The 22,144-nt window shown below is 38.3% G+C and overlaps 1 protein-coding gene across 1 annotated transcript in view; it reads right to left on the minus strand.

Moving 5' to 3' along the window:
• The window catches only part of chl1b (cell adhesion molecule L1-like b), a 547,507-nt gene that overhangs the window by 148,138 nt on the left and 377,225 nt on the right, over nt 1-22,144 (minus strand). The window contains exon 21 of the mRNA XM_059944908.1: nt 4,647-4,851. Coding sequence (XP_059800891.1) covers nt 4,647-4,851 — 205 coding nt within the window. The remainder of the gene's footprint in view (nt 1-4,646; nt 4,852-22,144) is intronic.

The raw sequence follows: 22,144 nt of genomic DNA on the forward strand, positions 1-22,144 counted from the left end.
GTCGTGGTTTATAACTTTCAGTTTTGTGAGTCCCACGTTCCCCACACAGGACCACTGAACTGCAAGCTGTTATGGAAATCTTACTCTTTAGTGGGAGAAGTCCTAACACTGTAAATAGCTGCCATTGTTAGTAGGAGCTATGACACTGCTCTAGCAGATTATCAACACCGGACTCAAGACAGGAGCAACTCGTTGATCCTGGTCACAATTCCAGATGGTCAAAGACAATCTGCTCCTTTTTAAATGAATACTGAGTGTCCTGGTAGGCACGGCTTCTCTTTTTGTTTTGAATGGGAAAGGGAATGTCAAAAGAAGTGCTCTACAAGGGACTTAATATTCTCTTTTATGCCTGCAATATCAGTTACTAGGCAAGGTGTAAGAGTTGCATGGAACAATGGCTTAAATGAAAAAGGCTGAAGCCGTATTTGTGTCATCTGGGCGGCAAATTACACTTAGCAAGTTAGGCCAATTCTATTACACTTAGAAAGTTAGAAGCAAAGGCAAAGTCAAACTCTCTCTGGCAAAACTGTAGGTATTTTACTCACAGTATGTCTAAGATAGCATTTAGACAGCATGCCAGTCATGGCTAACAGAGGTAATTGGCACTGTAGTATATTGAACACAGGCAGCTACTAAGAAGTTGTTTTCATTTATTACAGATTTATAGAAGGAAACCATATGGTACATCACGTTCATCCTGGCCAAAAGCAGACGATTTTGGTGACATCTGGAAACTTCTTAATTGTGACTCCTACTAGTTATTTATTTGTTCCATAGTTAGAGCCAAGAACCAAATGTTACAGAACTCCTTTGCATACAACACCCCCTCCTGACATAGCTTTCCAAACTGAAGTGGATAAACGTTAATATATGTTTGAACAGTTAATGTTTCAACTGTATTTGTTGAAGGGGAAGGCGGGACCAAATGTAACAGGCACATTCCCAAGCTGGGAGTTGATTTACATAATAAGCAACAAATTTCTTCTAACAATCTCCTGAGGTTTCTCCTGTTATTTTAAATAGCCACCTGCAGTGTATGGAAACCTACCCCACTCGAGGCTCCTTATTTTGCCACCAGTTAATAACCTAAACACAAGAGATTCTGCAGATGCTGGAAATACAGCTAAGACAAACAAAATGCTGGATGAACTCAGCAGGTCAGGCAGCATCAATGCAGAGGAACAAAGAGCCAATGTTTCAGGCCAAATCCATTCATCATGGCTGGGTTAAGTAAATCTGCATTGATTTTAGCTGGGCTTGGTGCATGGCATTCCCTGGGTTATACATGCCTTATTCATCTATTCTGGTGAAGTAAGTCATCTCATTATATCAATTTTTAAATAATTTGCTTTGGTGTTTCTTCAATATCAGGGTTGAGAGCCGCAGCAGGTAGTTTCCAAATCCCCAAAGTTAAGTGCCTTTATAGGTAACATAACAATGAGGAATCAAAAAATATTGTGGATTGCTTTAAAAAAGGTTTTCATAACAGGTGCCTTTGATCCACACACTAATTTGCATCAGCCGGCAAGAGTTGGTTACAAAGAAGCTGAATGCTCATAAAGTGGAATTTGTTCAGATTTATGCAGTGCAGTCATTATGCAAAGGAATCTCAGAAGTTCAGCTGACTATATCCCATTAATTCCTGCACCTTTGGGAATCACAATATTCTGAAAAGCCACATAGTTTTTTTTCATGTTGATGCCCATCTTCCATGAGGAAAAAGTTAAAATTGGTTTTTGAAGTATATCTGGATGACTGCACAGACAGTGTGCTGACATTTCCAGTTGAGGCAATCAATTTCAATTATAATAAAAGCCTTAAAGGGAAGATGCAGATACTAGAAATAATCTCATTCTCTTCTGTAATATGGGAACCCTATGCATGTGGCGTGAGTACTGAAAATCATTATTTGAAGAACTTTATCTGTTTTGTTCTGTTTCGGAAGAAACCACATTTTATTTTTTGGAAATCAAAGTGAAGACTGGGTAGCCCCCAAATTTGCTACTTTTCTTCACAGTAGGAATTAAAGCTTCATATTGGTGCCAATCAGTCTATTGGTTTTATTGACAATTAAATCAAAAATATTTACTTTGGAAAAGACAACAAAACAAACTGAAAGATATAAATATGCTTGATTTTTTTTCAAATTTTTTCTTTTGATTCAGTTCAGTGGTATTTATTTGGTCATTTTTATTGTTCAAATATTTTCATTAAAACAAGTGTATCAATGTTAGGTTTCAGTAAAAGTAGCATCCGCATTGAAAGTTAAACAAGAAAATCAACATATTCAAAATCATAATCATTGCCACCTGAGTTTTACTATTCATTGACCACCTATGAGTTCGCAAAGAAAGACAGTGACTAGTGTATTGTATTCACACAGGAAGACAAATGGCTACAATATCCACAATTTGAATGCTGGTTACTCTAAGGAAAGTGAATAGTTGATAGTATTGTAAAAAATGGTTAAAGTATTATGAGTGTAAAAACAACTTTTTTACAAGTCTTCAGGAGATTTTTGAGTTTCACATAATCCTCAATTTACATATATTCATTTTATAAATTTTCACAGGATGCCATTAAGCATCTTTTACAATGAAGACTTTCATAGTGTTTTCTGACTATTTGAATACACAGTACAAAACACCTACAATACATTTGGACCAGCCGGTTTAATTTATGAAATCGTTTCTCAGAGTATATTCCTTTGCAAGATGAGGAATGGATGTATTATCAGTTAAAATCACAGAAAAAGTTGCAGATAGAAGCCAAAGGCAGAAGTCATGGGAGAAGCTGCAGTGCTCCATAACTCTATACAGACAAAACTGCATAACAAAGTCTAACAATAAAACAAATCAGATTCTGCCTTGACAAATGTTTTTAAATTGCCTTTAATGTCTATCCTACAGTTATATCCAGCTGCTGCACCCAATGAAGAGCATGGTGCATTGTCACACTTCTTGCTATCCTGCTGGTAATTTAACAATTGGTGTGCTTCTTGCTATTTCAATAATATTTGGGTTTTAACAAGCATCATTTATTTGGTACATCCTCGACCTAGAAAATAATTAAAGAAGTTTTCTGTTTGCAGTTACAAAACAATCTAATTTTGACTTTGCAATTCCTTTATCTCAGCTGCTGATATAGTAGTTGCAAGCACAGCCAAATTGTTCCTGAACAATGATATTTGCATCACTAGTTTCCTTATCTTCACTTGATTCAGTCACAGCATAGAGTCAATTCAAGATGGTCATGGCTAATAGTCCCAAAGGAAACCCTTGCATGTAACATCCCCCAGGTGAGTCCAAGACTTATTCAGACTTGTAGTAGATCTGTAATAAACTAAGAGACAGCTGCTGGCTCATCTGTGTGCTTCACCACTATATTCAAATAAAAGCAGAGTGATGGGTCTCCAGGCTCTGTGCATTAGATGAAAAAATGGAATTAAATTCACAGAAGTTATAAAGTTATTTTACTTTATATTGTCTGATTCCTATTTTAATAATTTTTATTTACTTTTATTTTTTATTATTGAAAGCAATCTCATTATTTGTAAAATCTCTGTCAACTTCAGGAAAATTATAAACTTATCTAAAATTTTGCCTGGTATGGACTTTCTGTATCCACCTCTGCATCTAGTCTGAGGATTCCCAGAACTGGCCCCCTGCAGTACTCTGCTTGAGATCTATTTCCTACTGCAACCTTGCCAGATATGTCTGATGGGTCAAGGTGAGCCTTTCACATTCAGCTTAGGTAATTATGGGTGAATAGAAACCATGGATAGTATGTCCAGGCAGCAGACTAAACCCAGACAGAACAATATTTTTTATTTGCAGCTGGCGTAACCTGTATTCAAACCCAACCTTTAGGCTGTTGCCTAGGTGGAGTTTGCACACTTTCCATGTAACACTTTGGAGTTCCTCAGCGTCCCTGGTTTCCTCCCACATTCTAAATATGTGCAGGTTGTTTGATCAACTGGCCTCAGTAAATTACCCCAGTGTATTGAGTCGTAGAATCTGGAGAGGGGGAGTTGATGGGATTGTGGGAAGAATAAAATGGTAAGGGTAGAGTGCCTGATGATTAGCATGCAGTGTTGGGCCAAGGGTTAATTTCAAATCTGTATCTCTCTATAACACTATAAACTCAAACTTAAAAATACTTTAAAGATAAGGGGAACCAACAAACCAACTTTATTTGGTGTATCATGAATATACTCATATACAGAAATCAACTGGAATCAATTTTCAGTTTCAGTCTGCAGGTTATACAGAAAGTGTTGTTATTCTGTTTCGGAACTCATTTTAGGAGTATATTCCAAGACCCTTCCTTATCTCCTACTTTACATTACAATTGAAAGTGGAATGTTTAACAAGCACCCTCAGGGGACATTATTTATTCAGCAATGTCTTCAATCTTATCCAATATAATTTTCTCCATTGCATGCAATACATGCAATTTGCAGTTAAATTCTTAAGGAAAAATATATAAGGGGAATGAATCTGTTTATGCAGTTAACTTGTGTTTAATTATGACAATAGAGATTCAACTGTATCCAGATTTTTGAATTACATGTGATTTACAAGAAATCACAATATATTTAAGTTCAGTGAAGCAACAATTGGCAAATGATGAAAAAGATAATTTACCTCCTTCTGGAGTCTTGAAATGGATAGATCCACTTTGTGGCCCATCACCCTTCCTGTTAAAAACCATCACGATCAGACTGTATTCACTGTAGGGCTCTAGACCTGGAACCATCCCGTGGCTGCGTGGTCCACTGAAAGTAAGGATGTGCTTTTCAGCGTGCCGCTTTCTTCTCTCCAATAGGCTTCTTATTTTCCAATATACAATCTGTTAAAGATAAAAAAAAACTATTATCTGTAAATTCTATCAAAAGATGGCACAATATGTGAAGAGTTAACAATATATCATGCAGAAATGATTTAAGCACCTAGAGTACATTTCAGCAAAATACAATATTTCGACACATTTATAGTTTACATCGGCAACTTATTTTCATACCCTCTGTCACTATTCATATTATTATATGAGTAAGTGATAAGAAAACCAATAGCACACACGAGATAACTATCATAAATGTCATACAATTAACATCAAACACTTGATTGCATATATTTTCAATCAATTGAATTTTCATATATTTAATTATTGTTATCTTAATAGTCTGGAATTGCATTTATTACATGAAAAACTTATAACTTTACTCTTAATCCAAAGAAAACCAACTATTAAATAACCAAATTACCTTTAACAAATTGTTTTAAGTCATTTATTGATCACATTGATTTATGCAACTCCTTTAACTTAAAGCACTTGCACCTTTTTCCTCCTAAAGGTGCTTGATTTTAAAAGCCTGTCAAGTGCCCTATGGTCCTGTGAACCTATATTTGTTAATTGTTATCTTATCTGGAGTTGTCAAGTCCTTGTGCCTACTGTTTAAAGTTGTCAAGTTTATTTTGATGGGCATGGATTTTTGGGGACGGTGCTTACTTAAATCAGACCCCCAATTACTCAGATAGTGGAGTCATTGTGTGTTTTGAGAACAATTTATCTTGTAGCGTCATTTGGTTGAACCACTGATGTTCTGTTAGAATTCCTATGAATGAATTCTTGTTTCTGTCTCAATGTGGGAGTCTGTCATTCCTCCACCGCATCTGGTTTCAGTCATCTGTCAGAGCACACCATGACAGAAGGACCCACACCACAAGTGGACCCAGGAGAGGTTCAACAGTAGCTTGGACAAAAGTCGGCTGTAGGCAGAGGTGCCTTCTATCTCCATACTTGTCCTAAAGTTATGCTCAGTGCTTCTCTAGTCTATGTTCAAGGTGGTCAAGGTCTTCAGAGTCTTCCAGAGCCCTCCAGACTTCTGAGGATTATGCAAGCTTTTGAGGATTTTTCTATCCCATGTTTGCAAGGGCAATTCCATGTTTCCGAGGACTATCACGTGTTCCAGATGTATATGCAATGTTTTCAAGGTTCTTTTGAAGAGTCTGACCTGGAGTTACACTCTGACTTCAGTTCTTTGTGGGAATGAGACCTGCTTTCAGCGCCTCATGACTGGCTGCTTTTTGATATCCCAAGGACCCAGCCTGGAAGACTTGTATGCCTTCAGGTTGCTAGATTTTCGTGGCTCTGGAGATGGGCTGATTCAAGGCCAATGCCCCTGACTGAGGCGTCATGGGAGAACACAGAGCATCGGGAGCAGCGGGTTTGCTGTGGTGGGCTGTGTATCCAGAGAGCTGAGTTCCCTGGCCCCAGACCCCGGAAAGAGTGAAGCAGAAGACTTCTAACATCACAAATCCGTGAGTAGTTTGTTATGCCTCCCCTCTCGCTCTGAAACAGGGACACCACCTTTTCCCTTATTAGGGAGAGAGCAAGCCATTGGTATGTAGGATTACTGGGTGAATGAGTAGTCTTTAAGGTACCATAAGTCTGTGTCTTTATTCATGCTTTACTGCACGCTTGAGTGCTCGGTGAGGGGGGGGCTGTGCTTTTTTGTTGTGGTGGTGGGGGGTGTCATTGCTTGCTGCTGCTTGTGCGTTGGAGTGGGGAACTGTAGGGGGCTTTAGAGTTCTAATGATTAACTGTCATTTATTTTTTTGGGGCACTCCTGTTCTCGTGGATGTTTGTCAAGAAAAAGAATTTCAGGGTGCATATTGTATACAGTTGGCCCTCCTTAGCCGTGGGGGATTGGTTCCGAGACACCCCGCAGATACCAAAAAACACAGATGCTCAAGTCCTTTATTTAACTTGTCTCAGTGCGGTGGTCTTCAGGACCCAGTGGAACCCCGGACTTTATTTAACATGTTTCAGTGCAGTGGACATTAGGACCCAGTGCAGCTCTGAATCCGCAGTGTTTCTGTTCATGAAAATAATCACGATCACGATTGAAAATAAGATGGAAGTAATAAAGTGATCGGAAAGAGGTGAAACGCCATCGGTCATTGGAAAAGCGTTAGACTATATCAGTCAACGATTGGAACAATTTTAATGGAGCATGTGAAAGGCCCTGCCCCGATGAAAGCTACAATTATTACTAAGCAATGCAGTGGTTTACTTATTGAAATACGTATGTTTCTTAAGTATTTTATATGCATAGAAAGGTAAAATATGTACTGTATACTAAGAAAAACGTTTGACTAACTGATGCTACATAATACTGGATGTACCTGTTCCGACTTCAAATCTGACTTAAAGACGGACTCAGGAACAGAACTCATTCATAACCCGGGGACTGCCTCTACTTTTAAGTCATTTCTAGATTACTTATAATACCTAATACAATGTAAATGCTATGTAAGTAGTTGTTATACTGTATTGTTTAGGGAATAATGACAAGAAAAAATAGTCCGTACATGCTTAAACAATGAGTGCTGGAGAGAGAACTTACGGGTTTTCATGATCCGCGGTTGGTTGAATCCGCAGATAAGGACAGCCGACTGTACATTTCTCTGACATTAAGTGTACCTATTGAAACCTATTGAAATTTACCAGCCCGGTCTCAAGTTCCCCAAGACCTCTTGGGCTGTTAGTTGCTGGCCTTCGGGAAAGAGGTACAGTCATGTGCTTTGCAGGCCTGTGCACCTGTATTTATTAATTGTTGTCTTATCTGGAGTTATTATGCCCTTATGCTTTCTGTTTAATCTCGTTAAGTTTATTTTGACTTGCACAGGTTTTCAGCATACTGTGCTTATTTAAAGTGAAGTCCCAGTTACTACAGATTGTGAGATCCTTGTGGTTTGAGAATGATTTGTCTTGCAGTGTCACCCAGTCGAACTACTGACGTTCAGTTGGAATTCCAATCAATAAAGTCTTGTTTCCGTCTCAACATGGGAGGCTGTCTTTCCTTCACACCTGGGTTTAGTCACTTGTCAGCCTGCACCGTGGTGGAACCTCCTCAAAGGCTCACGAGTAGTACAGATTAGTAGAATGCTGATCAAATCACATTGAAACATAACCAGTTCTTGAAATCTGTGTGGCTTCTGGCACCATGATTTATAACTAATAATGAATGTTAATGAACTGCTGATGTGTGCTGAGCCTAGTTTCTACCTGAAATTCCTTGATGCTTTGCATGGCTTAAACAGTGCAAGCAGAAATTCCGATCACATCCAAAAACATAAATGAAAAACAAAATTGTGCAGATGTTATAATTTTGAAATTAATTTGAAAACACTCAGCAAGCTTGGCAATATATATGAAGCTACCATGGTGATTTTGTTTCTCTCTCTAAAAATGCTGCCTAAGCTGGAGAACACTTCCAGCATCTTTTTTTTATTCATAGTGATCTCAGCTCCAAATTTCTCCCCGTGGACTCTGGTCTGTTGATTGGAGGGATCTTGATACTACTGGAGATTTTCCCCTTATTTGTGAAAAAAAAAGATCATTCTCAAGAGATGCAAATTAATTATATAATCTGTACCATGATTTTCACAGTGTATTGATGCTGAAAGCATTTGTAAAGAAAACCCCTCAAAAAATTCTTTGTCTCTATCCCTGGGGATTCTGATCATGGTGATGTATACAGATATTCACAATCTTATATTTTTAATGTATATGTTGGAGAAGCTCACATCTACACTGACATCTGAAAAGAAGCACAGACTGAAATGAAATAAGGATTCCTGTCTTTGCTCTCTCACCAGCAAATTATTTTATTTCTTCTCCTGTGCCAATAATTTGCCAGACACAATTCCATGGGATGAAATTAGTTTCACATAAACCTCTGGAACTGAATGTTCCTTCCTCCTGTGCACATAATCCTCCAGGGTATGAATTCTACCACTCTTAAACCGGCTCGGAGGTTGCAGTAAGAAGGGTGAAGTTTATATAGTTCACAAATTTAGATGTTCTCAGAGGCTCCACCTGGCATCACCAGGGTGTCAAAGATGGATTCAACAATAAAATAAATGAAGGGCATAAAATTCTGAACTTGACCCATGCGTTATCCACTGAAGACATGAGAAATATATGAAGCTTTCAATACAAGTATATATAACAGTGCAATTAAACTTCTTATTTCACAAATGCAAAGCTGCATTCCTTCAAATTATATCATAATATCAAACGACCTACGAGTAGAATTAGATCATTCAGCCATTGAGTATGCTCCACAATTCCATCATGGCTGATTTATTAACCCTCATTCCCCTATCTTCTCACCGTAACCTTAGATGCCCTTACTAATCAATAAACTATCAATCTGCTTTAAATACATCCAATAACTTGGCCTCCACAGCATTCTGTAGCAATGAAATCCACAGATTCACCATCGCCTAAGTGAAGTAGTTCCACCGCATCTATATTCTAACGGGACGTAATTGTATTCAGTGGCCATGTCCTCTGTTCCTCTACTCCCTCACTAACTGAAACATCCTCTTCATGTCCACTCTACCTAGATCTTTCAATATTCAATTGGTGTCAATTAGACCCGCCAACCTCCCTACCCCACCCACTTTGTTAAATTCCTGTGAGCACAGGCCTGCAGGCATCTTGATTGCATGGGTTGAATTTCATCTATATCTATAACCTAAGTAATCCTGCAATTATGTTCCTACTTTAAAAGTTAAATAAAATGATTTCATTGAAAGGATCTTAAAAATCCAAATCAGTCTGGTGCAATGAATTCCCTTTTACTCATTGTGTTGTTCCTGCAGCTCTAAACCAGGCTCACACAAAATGCTGGGGGAATTCAGCAGGTCGGGCAGGATCTATTGAAAAGAGTCCAGTCAATATTTCAGGCTGAGGCCCTTTGGCAGGACATCCAGCATTTGCAGATTTCCTCTTGCTTGTGATTCTCAGTTGCTAATGGCTTTAAGGCTAAGTACAAAGCTATCAATAACCTTACACAGAGCAAACATGGATGGCTTGTGAATATTACACCTTTCAGGATTTTGTCTTTGGTGATTTGCTGTACAGGTATGCCTGCTTAAGTAAATCTCACAAAGTAAATATGCATTGATATATTCTGTGGAATTGAATAACGATTTTGAAAATGTAATTCCATTCAATAGATTGTTTGTTTCACCTCAATACCTAACATCACCTGTCCCTTCATTCTCTAAATTCTATGTTTTTGTTTGTTGCCTATGACATTCAGCAGAATTTAATATCCTAACCCATACTTCCTCCTCTCGACTCAAGGCAGCTCAATATGGATTTTGCAATCTGGCCGAAGTGCTGTGGTATCACTTATTCTGATAGTGAAGGGTAAATAATGCAGGACTGAACAACATCTCTGAATTCCATTAGTATCACCTCAAATGCTAGAAAAGTTTCTATGACAGCTATAAACATAATGAACAGTGGAAGCTGCTCCTAAATCACTGAAAGATAATTTCTGGGTCATTAACCCTTGCTGCATTTTAGCCAATATTTAGTTCTGTCTTTATATTCTCCCATGCTGCATTCACGGAAGTACATGAACATGAGTAAATCACAAATGGTGCAATTCTGAAACACAGACAGACCAAGCACACTGTATGCCAAACAGCATCCTTGGAAACATACCCTGAAGGCCACATGAACTTTCTAAGCAGCTGGCAGTGAGTTGTCTTGTGTGCACCATCCCTTCATTGCAAGACCATTATCAGTGGTTATCCCATTAAAATTCAGAAAATAACCAAAATTATACTGGTTAATATAACAGTTGTTTCTTTGATTAATGAATCTCTTTGCTGTCAATAGATAATTTGAAGCAATAGTCCTTATACTAACTGCTGTTTTTTTTCTTGTTTTTTCTCTCCCCATCAAGTAACTGAAGCAGTTGTAAGAAGCATTAGAGAATAGTAAATGTACTTATACTGTATGTGAGAGACTTTTAATATTTAATGTAAGCATTATAGATTATTGTTAAAATAGTAAGACAGAAGATTCTGCAATGCTAGAACCTACAGCAAAAACAATAAATTGCTGGAAGAACTCAGCATGTCAGCAGCATATGTAGAGACAAAGGGATGGTTGATGTTTTCACCTAATTCCCAACATCAAGACCCAAAATACCAACAATTCCCCTGCCTTCACAGATGCTGCCTGACGTATTAAATTCTACCACCTATAAAACACTTGCTGCATTAATCTGATCAGTCAGATAAATGAATAAAAACTTTATTTAGTTATGCATATGATCAATGCATCTTTAGACGGACTTCTTTGTTGAAAGTGTGGAATCAGAGATTAGCTCAACCAGGTCTTCCACAGATGGGGCTGATGCCTTTATTTGTCTCACCCAGAAACTCCTTTTGACTGCTGGTCATATCTTTAATGGTCCATTGCCTTATCATCTTGCCAAACAAATGTTACAAGTTGATATATCCCCTTCAGAATTAAGTTTTGAGCAAAGAAGGATAATTGAAGATTCAGGAAGATTCAGTGCTAAGCATATGCAATGTGTAGAGTGGCCCATGAAGCTGCAGGTCCAGTGACTAAATAGTACAGTTAAATAGAAAACATGATATGTTAATTCTAGTCATCTGTGAGTACAGCAGGTCTATCAGAGAAGGTTAAACATCATGCTGTGGGTTAATATTGGGTGCCGTTGTTTTGGTGATGTCTTTGGGGGAATTTTTGCACCAGTTATTCATGTTATCGAATATTCCACTGGAAAGACAGGGGTTGAATCTGGAACTAGGTCTCAAGAAGCCCAGATAGGGAACCACTGATGCTGTCCTCTGTCAAACCTCTTTTCAACAGCACAGCACTCTTTTCCTGGCCAAATGAGAAAGAATTTCTGGGAGAGAGACACCACTGGTGGAATAATGACAACCAGAATGGATAAACAGCCAAAGCTGGAGAAACAAAAAATTGTCAAATACTTGTAACCAGATGATCATTGAATATAATTTTTTATTGTTAAAGTGCACTTATGTATTCACCTTAGTAATGCTAAATAGCTGTCAGTGCCTTTAAGAGAGAATGGTGACGTCATTTTGCATGGGTGGAGAAGGACGAAGAGTTGCCATATTGTAGAAAGGACGATGTTCGAATACTTTTCCCAGGTTTGGTGAGGAAAGATTTTCACAAGTAAATTGATTAGTGCTGGATTGTGTAATTGCAAAGTTCCTTAATCAACCTACTAGGGTGAGCAAGGAGAACTCATTTCAAGGTTTAACCTATATGTGTTTGGAAGTTAAGCATGTGTATGCCACATAATTGCCACTAGAATACTGGCTTTGTATATTTTGTTTCAGTTATTTTCATACTGCATACATCACAAGGATGTGGTCCAAAGTTGAGTTGAGATTGTCATAATGGGAACCGTTTTTGTAAATACTTATTTTGTCATTTTTTATTTTGATACCATCCTTCTGCAATAAAACATCTAAAACAGATGAAGGAATTTAAGACCTGAAAAAGTATTTGTTGTCCTGCGTGTGTATTTTCCCCCAGGCTACAAAATACTTGTAGAAGAGGAATTAACCACAGAGATAAAGTATTAAAAGTGAATTTTAAAATGGAGGTATATCTGGACTGGAAACCAGTGAAGACCCTAATCACAGGACATGATTTGGATGAGCCAGGTTGTAGACTGCTGTACTTTTGTTGACTTCTATTTATGAAAATGCATTGGAATACTCAACTCTGGATGTAACAAAAAATGAATGAACAATGCAACAGAAATCTGCTGGGACAAGTCACTGTTGGACAATGTTTTCGGAGCAAAAAGAGTTATGAATGGCATAGTGGTGTAGCCACTAGAGCTACCTCTCGCAACACAGGAAACCAGGTTCAAAACTGACCACAGATGTTCTTTCTACATTCCTCTGTGTCTGTGTGGCTTTCCTCTTGGTGTTCTGGTTTCCTCTCACAGTCCATATACACGTATGTTAGGGGGTTAACTGACCGTAATAGGTGTGTGGCAGTATTTGGGGTCTGGGGGAATTGATGAGAATGTAGGAAAATAAAACAAACTGGGATTTAATGTAGGATTATTAGAAGAGAGCAGTGTTTTCTCAGTGATATTGGATTGGCCAAAGGACCTGTTTCTATACTGAATTTTTTTCAATTCTGTAACAAAATAAAAACACAAATTGATGACAAATGCAGCTTCATGTTTGTGTGTAGTCTGGTTCATCTGATATAATTGTCAAGGAGATGGAGACTACAGGACAGAGTTTGATGTGCGTAGCATCAATGTCCCAGTACTAACTAAGAAGAGATTTAGATCATCCAGCACTGGATGCCAGACAAGCAGTGTGACAGATCAGATAATGTTGAGAGGCTGTTTGAAGTCATGCAAACTAAGCACTTGGTGTCCTCCATATACTTGTGAAGGCTAACGTATTTACATATGTCAGGCCAGAGTGTAGATGAGATATTTTCAGGAGGCCAAGGAGAATTCCCTGCAGAGAATGAAAGAGAACAGATCAAGACCTGGAAGATGTTGCTTTGGAGTGATTCTCTGGCTATGACTACTTAGAAAATAATGGGGCTAAGAGAGTCAATCCCACCCAACTATCTGGTAGAGAGCAGGCATTGGAGGAGGATAGTGAAGTAAAATTTCACAGCATATTGCATTATATGTGGATAATGTCATTGTGCATAAATGGTACTATCCTCAAAACAGTCTGGTCTCTGTCTCACCAAAAAAGTTTGATGCTCTCCATGAATTCAGTACCTTCTGTAATAACATTCTGCATCATCATTGATTAATTGCTCCATCTTTCCCTGAAGGTTTCTTCTTTTGCAGTGTCTGGGATCTTCATTGTCTGAGGCTCAGTAAACTCATATTCCCTGCCTTAATACTTTTACTGCTGCTTTATTTCAATTGTTTATTTGGACAAAAAAGATCTGAGGTTGCTTCTCCAGAAAAAAAAGAAAATCAATTGTTTTGTTTCTCTTCAGTAGCTATTTTAGCTTAAATTTTAAATCAAGAAAGAGTCGGAGAAATCATTTACCAAGTTAAATTATTGGCTCTATCATAGGATTGTCAATTGCATTGTTAATTAGCTTAAACATAACTGATCAGTCCTCAGGCTTAACTAAATGAATATATTTCATGATACAATTGATCTACTGTTCAAAGTATTCTTTACTATTCACAATATTCCCAAATGACTTAGTTCAAATTTCTGTTTTCAGGTAATTGTGATGCAGTTGAAAGGATGTCTGGAGGTATAAAATGTCTCTATAAGGGGAAGTTGAAGGGGAATTATTCTATTTAAAATGCAGGGTTGATAATTTATGCAGTTACATTCAGCAATTTAACAAAACAAAACTTTGTAAAGGAAGTTCAGCTATTTACTTAGTGCAATCTTTAGTATGTAATTTGCATAATGAGGCAAGCAAAAGATTTAGTGATGTCAGTGACCAGGTCACTGTGAAAATTCCAAAGCACTTTCTCAACACATCTTCTGGCAACCGAAGACAGAGCCCTGGCTGCATAACTCATTTCAATCCAGCACAGAACAGACTAGATCTGCTCAATGCTCCACTGGAGAACTAGTTGGAGAATTAGTCCTGAAATAGGATTAAAAGAAAGGGTCAATTACAACTTTTTTTTCACTTGTTACATAATGCTGTAGTAAAATAAAGAGACACACAAATGCATCATATGCAGTTTTGAATCAATGATAATTTAAAATATGTGACTACAAAAAAAAGACAGAAATATCTCATTCAAATAGTAGTCATGGAATAGATCCGAGGAAGTTGGATTTGTTTTTTTCTCTCAGGGAAAATATGAATTTATTTTATTTGGAATAGGGGATGAACCAGAGTGGATAAAAAGATGACAAAATCAGATTAAGTTCAATATTATCCACACAGGAGATTCTGCAGATGCTGTAAATCCAGAGTAACACAAACAGACTGCGGGGGAACGGCAGCATCTATGGAGAGGAATAAACAATTGACGTTTTGGGCTGAGAAATCTCATCAGAACTCTTCATCTGTTTAATATTAGACCGAGCAAAGAGTTGTTGTGGTTGCAATTGACTGTCTTTGCAGTGCTGTATTTCATTTACTAGAAACAATAACTGACCTTGTACTGAGTTGTGGTCTTGGGGATAATAGTACAAACGACAAGTTAATCTACATGCCATTCTATAATAGCATCATGCAAGACAAAAGTACATTTCTCTCTCATCATATAAGTCAGACACAGGTCATGCAGCTGCCTTGTAGATTCAGTAGAACCCTCTTAACACTGGAAGCTGCACGATCAGGCTGCCTTTGTGCCAGTATTTTTAGGGATGAAGGAGCTTGTTCCAGAGATGTCCTCTTTGATGACAGGGATAAATTCCGAATAGCCTCCAAAGATATCTCTGGTAAATAGGGCTTTGAGTTAAGACTGAATGCCCTGACACTGACACCTTTAAGGATGCATGTAGAACCAACACATTTTGGGAGCAATGATGGATACTTGTTATCTTATGCAAATGCTGACAATGAGGGTAGTTGGTATTACAGCATGAGGCAGGATGTACCAGAAGACCTCTGGAAGAAAGTGACCACTGGAGATAATGTAACCAAGACCTTATCTGAACAAACAGGAGTTTTAGACATGAAACCACTGGGCCCAAGTGATAATGCAGGGACAGAGATGCCAAAGGTGACTTCTCATGTGCATTTGCCTCCTAAAAGGGCAAGAAGTGATAACCAAATGTCTATACACTGCTGGAGATATTCTAAATAGTTATATAAGTAGCATAATGTAAATAGATCTCTAAATAGGCATAAAATACACATTGCACAACTGGAAAGAGTTTTTTTAGTTCTCCACCCTTGAGATCAGTCGGTCTCTGCTGCAGCAGATAACAAAATACTTCACTGTTCAACCTGAGTGTACTCTTGTAATTTATTCTATTGTTCTACAACATGATAGATTAGAATAGAAATCAATGCAATCATAAATTTTTCAAACGTTTTAGAAAAGTTTCCCAAACATTTTCCCAGAAACATGAAATAAAAGTTTTTTTTCTCACATCTAAAAGATAAAGCTGAGTATTGGGGAACTTTGAAAATGTAAAATGTGTGAGATATAATATTTCACATCGTAATCTACCAATTTAGATAATATCAAGAGCATAAGTTATTCAGGTAAACTTCTGCTACCCAAAATATGTTGGGTCAAAGTGACATGTTGTGTTTCCAGTACAAATTTTAACCTTTGAAACAATAGGCTGAATGAAGGTTACCTTTAACCAGCAGTCTGAAGAGAGCTAACTGGATGAGAGTTGAAACTCAGGTCCAGTACATTTGACATCATTCTCTACTGATGGATTGCAATTAGTAACATAGTAAGCATGAGCAAGAGCAGACCATCTGGATCTTCCAGTCTGTTCCACCATTCATTAAAGGCATAGCTTATCTACACCCTCCCAACCATATCATTGGTTCCACTGATAACCAATAATCTAGTAATTTCCTGTTTGAATGCACTGACCTTGCACACTGTCCAGTGAAGAGAATTCCAAACATTAATCATGCACTGAATGAAGGTATTTTCCCTTTTTAGTCCAGTAAACCGAGCAGTTGAAGTTAGGGATGGGGTGTTACATCTGGCTCCTCAGCCTGACAGCAAGAATCACAGTACTATTTTTGAGAATGGAGATTTCACCTTCACAAAGAAGGTGAATGAATATCAGTTGTTAGATAGCTTTATATTATTTTGTCTCATTCCAATATTTCTAATGACTTGTTAATATTTTAAGATGTTTAAATTGAGCTTATGTCATTATTTAAAGTGTATTGAAAGTGTTTTGAAATATCTCCAATGTTAGGCATTTTAAACAGTATCAAAAGCATTTGAGAATGGGGGATCTCTTCCTTTAGGCCAGTCCATCACCTGGCCCCTTCTTGCTGTAGCCAGCCATACAGTGTTTGCGAAGGGTCAGTTGGTGAACAGGGCATTTCCAGATGAGATTTATACAGTTGAGTGGGCAGGTGTCAATGAGTTTGGGCAATTGGCCAAATCAAGGAGAACCTGACCTAATGTGCTATTTGTTACAGATTATTGAACAGTCCAGGCTTGCTGGCTGCTTGCCCTTATCTGGAAGCTAATTCCGGGCTACTAATTGAAAGCCAACACAGTGCAGACACAAACAACTACAAATACTAGAATCTAAAGCAACACCCTGCTGGAGAATTATGGATTAAGAAATATCTGCACAGGAAAAGGAATAGTCAATATTTTGAGTCAAAACTGGTTATCAGGATTGAAAGTGGAGAGGGATCATAATGAATTATAAAGAGGAGGGTGAGGGTTGAAACAGGGGCCAGTAGGTGATTGGTAAACTGAGGAGGGCTGCAGCATGATGGACAGTTGGAAAAAGGTGGGGTTATGGATTAATGGAGTTGGGAGACAGAGATTGGTGGAATTAATGGGCATAAGGTGAGACACCTTTACAGAATACATAAAACTGTTGGATTGGTGGGAGAAGGAGTTAAGATGAGAATGGAAGGAATTATATTGACTCGATTTAGAATTGAGCATTCAATGCTTACTTATTCCCTATATCTTTTTGGAAAACATCACTCTGGGGTGTTTAGGTGTTGTCATCATTGTCAAACAGTTTAAACACATTATTTTACAATATGAAGCATACAAGGTTGAAAGAAAGCAAATATAGACTGCACTACACACATTGGGGGTTGACAGTTTTTATTTAAAAAACTTCACTAAGTTATGATAGTGACTTTAATTTAATTCACAATATTGTCTTTCATCATTTAAAATCTATAGGGCTTTTTGGGGTAATTTAGTTTTCAGTAGATCGAGAACTTGTAGAGGTTTTATTTCCCAACTCTCTACACCACACTCCAGTCCAGTTGGTGGCGGTAATGCACCTTAAGTTGGAGTGCCAACCACCATTAAAAGTCAGAAGAAGAAGATTGCTAGAAGCAGACAAGCAAACAAAGACAGCTGGAGCCAGGTGGTGGAAGGGGAAGGTGAACATCAGAGGGTTAGAAGAGAAAACACAAAGGTTACCAACGCTGGAATTTACAGAAGGTGATAATGCGAGCCATTGTGGGAGAAGAATGAATGGAACCAATTCTGGTAGGGTATACAGTGGATGAAATATTTTGCTTCTGCGCAGATGAAATCAGGAGAGTAAGGGGACAAAAATTGCTAACAGAGGGCTATTTTACTGGGAGCGGCTGGGGAGGGACATTGAAGGATTGAAAGGTAGATTGGAAGGACAAAAATGGGTCTGGGAGGGCAGGAACAGGATGTAAGTGTCAACTGAAATTAGTGAAATCTGTGCTCATACCATTGGATTGTAGACTGCCCAGGAGACATGTTGCTTCTCTAGCTTGTGTCAGGCCTCATTCTGGCAAATATAGGAATAGGAAGCGGAGCTGAAAGAGCATGCAGGCAGGAACTCAGGATAGCCACTGTAGATAGAGCGAGGGTTCTAAGCACCCAATGTGCAGAGCACCTGCAATCTGTCCACAGTGGCCATCCCAGGTTCCTGGTTACATGCCACTTTAAAACCCCTTCCCATTCCCACACCAACCTGTCCTCATTGCTGTGGTAAAGATGCTGCCTGAAAATCAGATGCAGAGACCAAGGAGATAGTATTCTGCTGTGTTTCAGTAAAAATAAGATGACATATCTAATGACAATGTCCTGATGAAGGGTCTCTGCCTGAAGCGTCGGCAATGCTTCTCCTTATGGATGCTGCCTGACCTGCTGTGTTCCACTAGCATTTTGTGTGTGTTGTTTGACAGATCTAATGGTTGAGCTCCTAGCAGCTCTCTCCATTGTCTTCTGCATTAGAATAACAGACAGTTAGAACATCTTGTAGAATGTCTCTCACTGCTCAGAACGTGACTCTTGCTTTATCCATATGACACACAATAACTAATTCAAGTCTCAATAAATTTCAAAAGAGAAGCAGCAGGATACAATCTAATCTAGAAAGTCCTAATTCTGGATTGATTTATACTCCCTTTACATTGTAATTGCAGAATTTGTGACATTAAATTCTCTCTTACAGACACTGAATGTAATTGAATGCACTCCAGGAACCGGAAAAATAATGTCTTCCACAATTCTCCTAAAAGACCAACTGATGTGTGAAAGAACATCACAATTATATTGCTGGAGTCATTTAGAGAATGTTTTCAAGTTGTTTACAGGAAATCTCATTATTTACTCATATTCACTAGTTATTCATGAAATAAAATTGAGCAGTACATAATCTACAAAGTGTTGAACATCAATGATCTGCAAAGAGAAGTGACTTTTATGTCACAACTGTCTCTTCAAAGTGGAATTTGATTGCAATGCCTACTGAGCTACTATGAAAATTTGCAGCTGGATCGATCCCCCACAGGATTAATTATATCATTGTATGAGAATTAAGTGTTCTTCTGTCCATTCAAGGTCAGAGGAAGAATCAGGCAGAAACATGAACTTAGTCCTATTTATTGATTCCTTTTCTACAGTTGTCAACCATTATTATCAAAGTTTTCTCTCCTTAAGAAACAGATCATCAATCACTACATAGCACAAATCAACTGGAATATAAATGATTTTGTTTTTCTTCAGTTTTACCTTCAGCAATTTGATGAAGTATTCTACATGTTAATTTCATTAAACATTAGCATACTGACAACTATAACTGATCAAAGGGAGGGGTAGACTGGCAGGAGAATTTCAGATATTTGTGTCCGTAAACTTTTAGTAAATCTTTGTGGGAACTGTGATGCAAGCTTTTAAAAGGCGGATACTGAGAGATAACTTGCAGTAAACTCAATGCTGCTGGGTCACTGGAAAGAGCACACAGAGTTGTGTACCTCTTGAGTTAGAGCAGTGGTTCCCAACGTGGGGAGTATGCCCCACAGGGGGGTAATTTGATTTTTAAGGGGGGCAATTCGAGAATGAGTTATTAACAGTGAATTTTTTCTAGTAAGTCTGTGTGAGTATGAGTGTGTGTGCGAGTTAATACATATGTGTATATACAGTATGCATACATAAAAATACTTGTGTGTGTATGTACATGTGTAATTGCGTATGTACTGTATATATAGTGTATCACCATCATTACAACCATCAAATGGCTTTCATAATTAAGTTAATGAATTGACTGATGTAGGAAGGAACGAATGAACAAGTCCAAACGCGTAAGAAACTCGTACGAGGTCGCGCCAATGCTGCTTTTTGCAGTAGCTTTCGGTTCTTGGTGGTGTGAAGGTGTGTACATTGCGTCATCTCTTTTAAACGGTGCATCTGTCTTTGTATGCTGTAGAAACGAATCGGCATGTTTTATTTATTTATTATTATTATTATTTTAATATCACTTAATGTTCTTTTTTTACAATTTCTTAGTAATTTTAACAGAACTTTAACAGTCCTTTGGTTCTTTTATTTTTCTTTTTCATGAATGCCATGTTCTTTGGAAGCTTGTTTAAACCGAGTTAATGGTCTTTTAGGCTTCCTCCAGGTGAGTAGGAGTTCACTTTTTGAATAATAAGAATTATATATCACCACAGGGGGCATCAGGATTTTAGAGGTGATTAGGTGGGGCATGGCCAAAAAAAGGTTGGGAACCACTGAGTTAGAGGATTCAGAGGAACGGACTCCCTCTTAACTCTTGCGCTTGAGCAGACGATGCATGGCAGTACAGCTGCCAGGAAATTTAAAAATGCAATGTCTATTTTTATGTGATCCAATGTATGTTTAAAATCAATCGTTTCTGAATGTCCACAGCACACAGCAAAACTCCAATCCTGTGTACTGTGCGCACATCAAATCTACAAATAGAAGCTGCTCCTCACAGCTCCAGCAAAATCGGTTCAATCCTGACCTCTGGCACTGCCTGAATGGCATTTGCACATTTTCATTGCGACTACAGGGGTTTCATTCAACAGTGCTGGTTTTCTGCCATCATCAAAGACATGTTGGGAATTATGTTCTGAGCTGCAAGGAGTATTGTAGGAAAGATGGATGAGTTAGAGTATGGATCAGCATGTGGAATTGTGACAGAATTGTCGTTAGTAAGACTTGCTTTCAGGAGGAACAGCACTGGCAGCACAGTGTTCTGGAGTTCAATTGCTTTAGACATGATAGAGAGGGAGGGTTTAAAGGAGGAGGAGTGGCGTGGCTGGTCAAGGAACATGTCAAGGCAGTGCACAGACAGAACAGATTGGAAAGCTTGTCTATATGGGTGGAAATGAGGAATAACACAAAGATGACCACATTAATAGGGTTATATTATAGAAGGCCCAATATTCAGCAGGATTTAGAGGAGCTAATTTGCAGAGGGTTTGCAGACTGTTGCAAGAAACATATAGTTGTGATAACAGGTGATTTTTAACTTTCCACACATTGACTGGGACTCCCATCCCGTAAAAGACTGAATGGCATAGTGTTTGTTAAATGTCTTTAATGAACTTCAACAAAAAAATAAATTACAAAAAAAAGACAGTTTTAGGCATAATATGATTAGGAATAGTCAGAATGGCTTTGTCAAAGTTGTGCCTTACCAGCCTGATTGCATTTTTTGAGGATGTGACTAAACACATTGATGAAGGAAGAGCAGTAGATGTAGTGTATATGGATTTCAGCAAGGCATTTGATAAGGTACCCCATGCAAGGCTTATTGAGAAAGTAAGGAGACATGGGATCCAAGGGGACATTGCTTTGTGGATCCAGAACTGGCTTGCCCATGGAAGGCAAGGAGTGGTTGTAGATGAGTCATATTCTGCATGGAGGTCGGTGACCAGTGGTGTGCTTCAGGGATCTGTTCTGGGGCCTGTACTCTTTGTGATTTTTATAAATGACCTGGATGAAGAAGTGGAGGGATGGGTTAGTAAACTTGCTGATGACACAAAGGTTTGGGGTGTTGTGGATAGTGTAGAGGGCTGTCAGAGGTTATAGCAGGACATTGATAGGATGCAAAACTGGGCTGAGAAGTGGCAGATAGAGTTCCACCCAGATAAGTGTGAGGTGGTTCATTTTGGTAGGTTAAATATGATGGCATAATATAGTATTAATGGTAAGACTCTTAGCAGTGTACAGGATCAGAAGGATCTCGTGGTCTGAGTCCATAGAACACTCAATGCAGCTGCGCAGGTTGACTCTGTGGTTAAGAAGGCGTATGGTGTATTGGCCTTCATTAATCGTGGAATTGAATTTACGAGACGAGAGGTAATGTTACAGCTATATAGGACCCTG

Source organism: Hypanus sabinus, chromosome 19, assembly GCF_030144855.1.
Source record: "Hypanus sabinus isolate sHypSab1 chromosome 19, sHypSab1.hap1, whole genome shotgun sequence".
NCBI classification, from domain to species: Eukaryota; Metazoa; Chordata; class Chondrichthyes; order Myliobatiformes; family Dasyatidae; genus Hypanus; species Hypanus sabinus.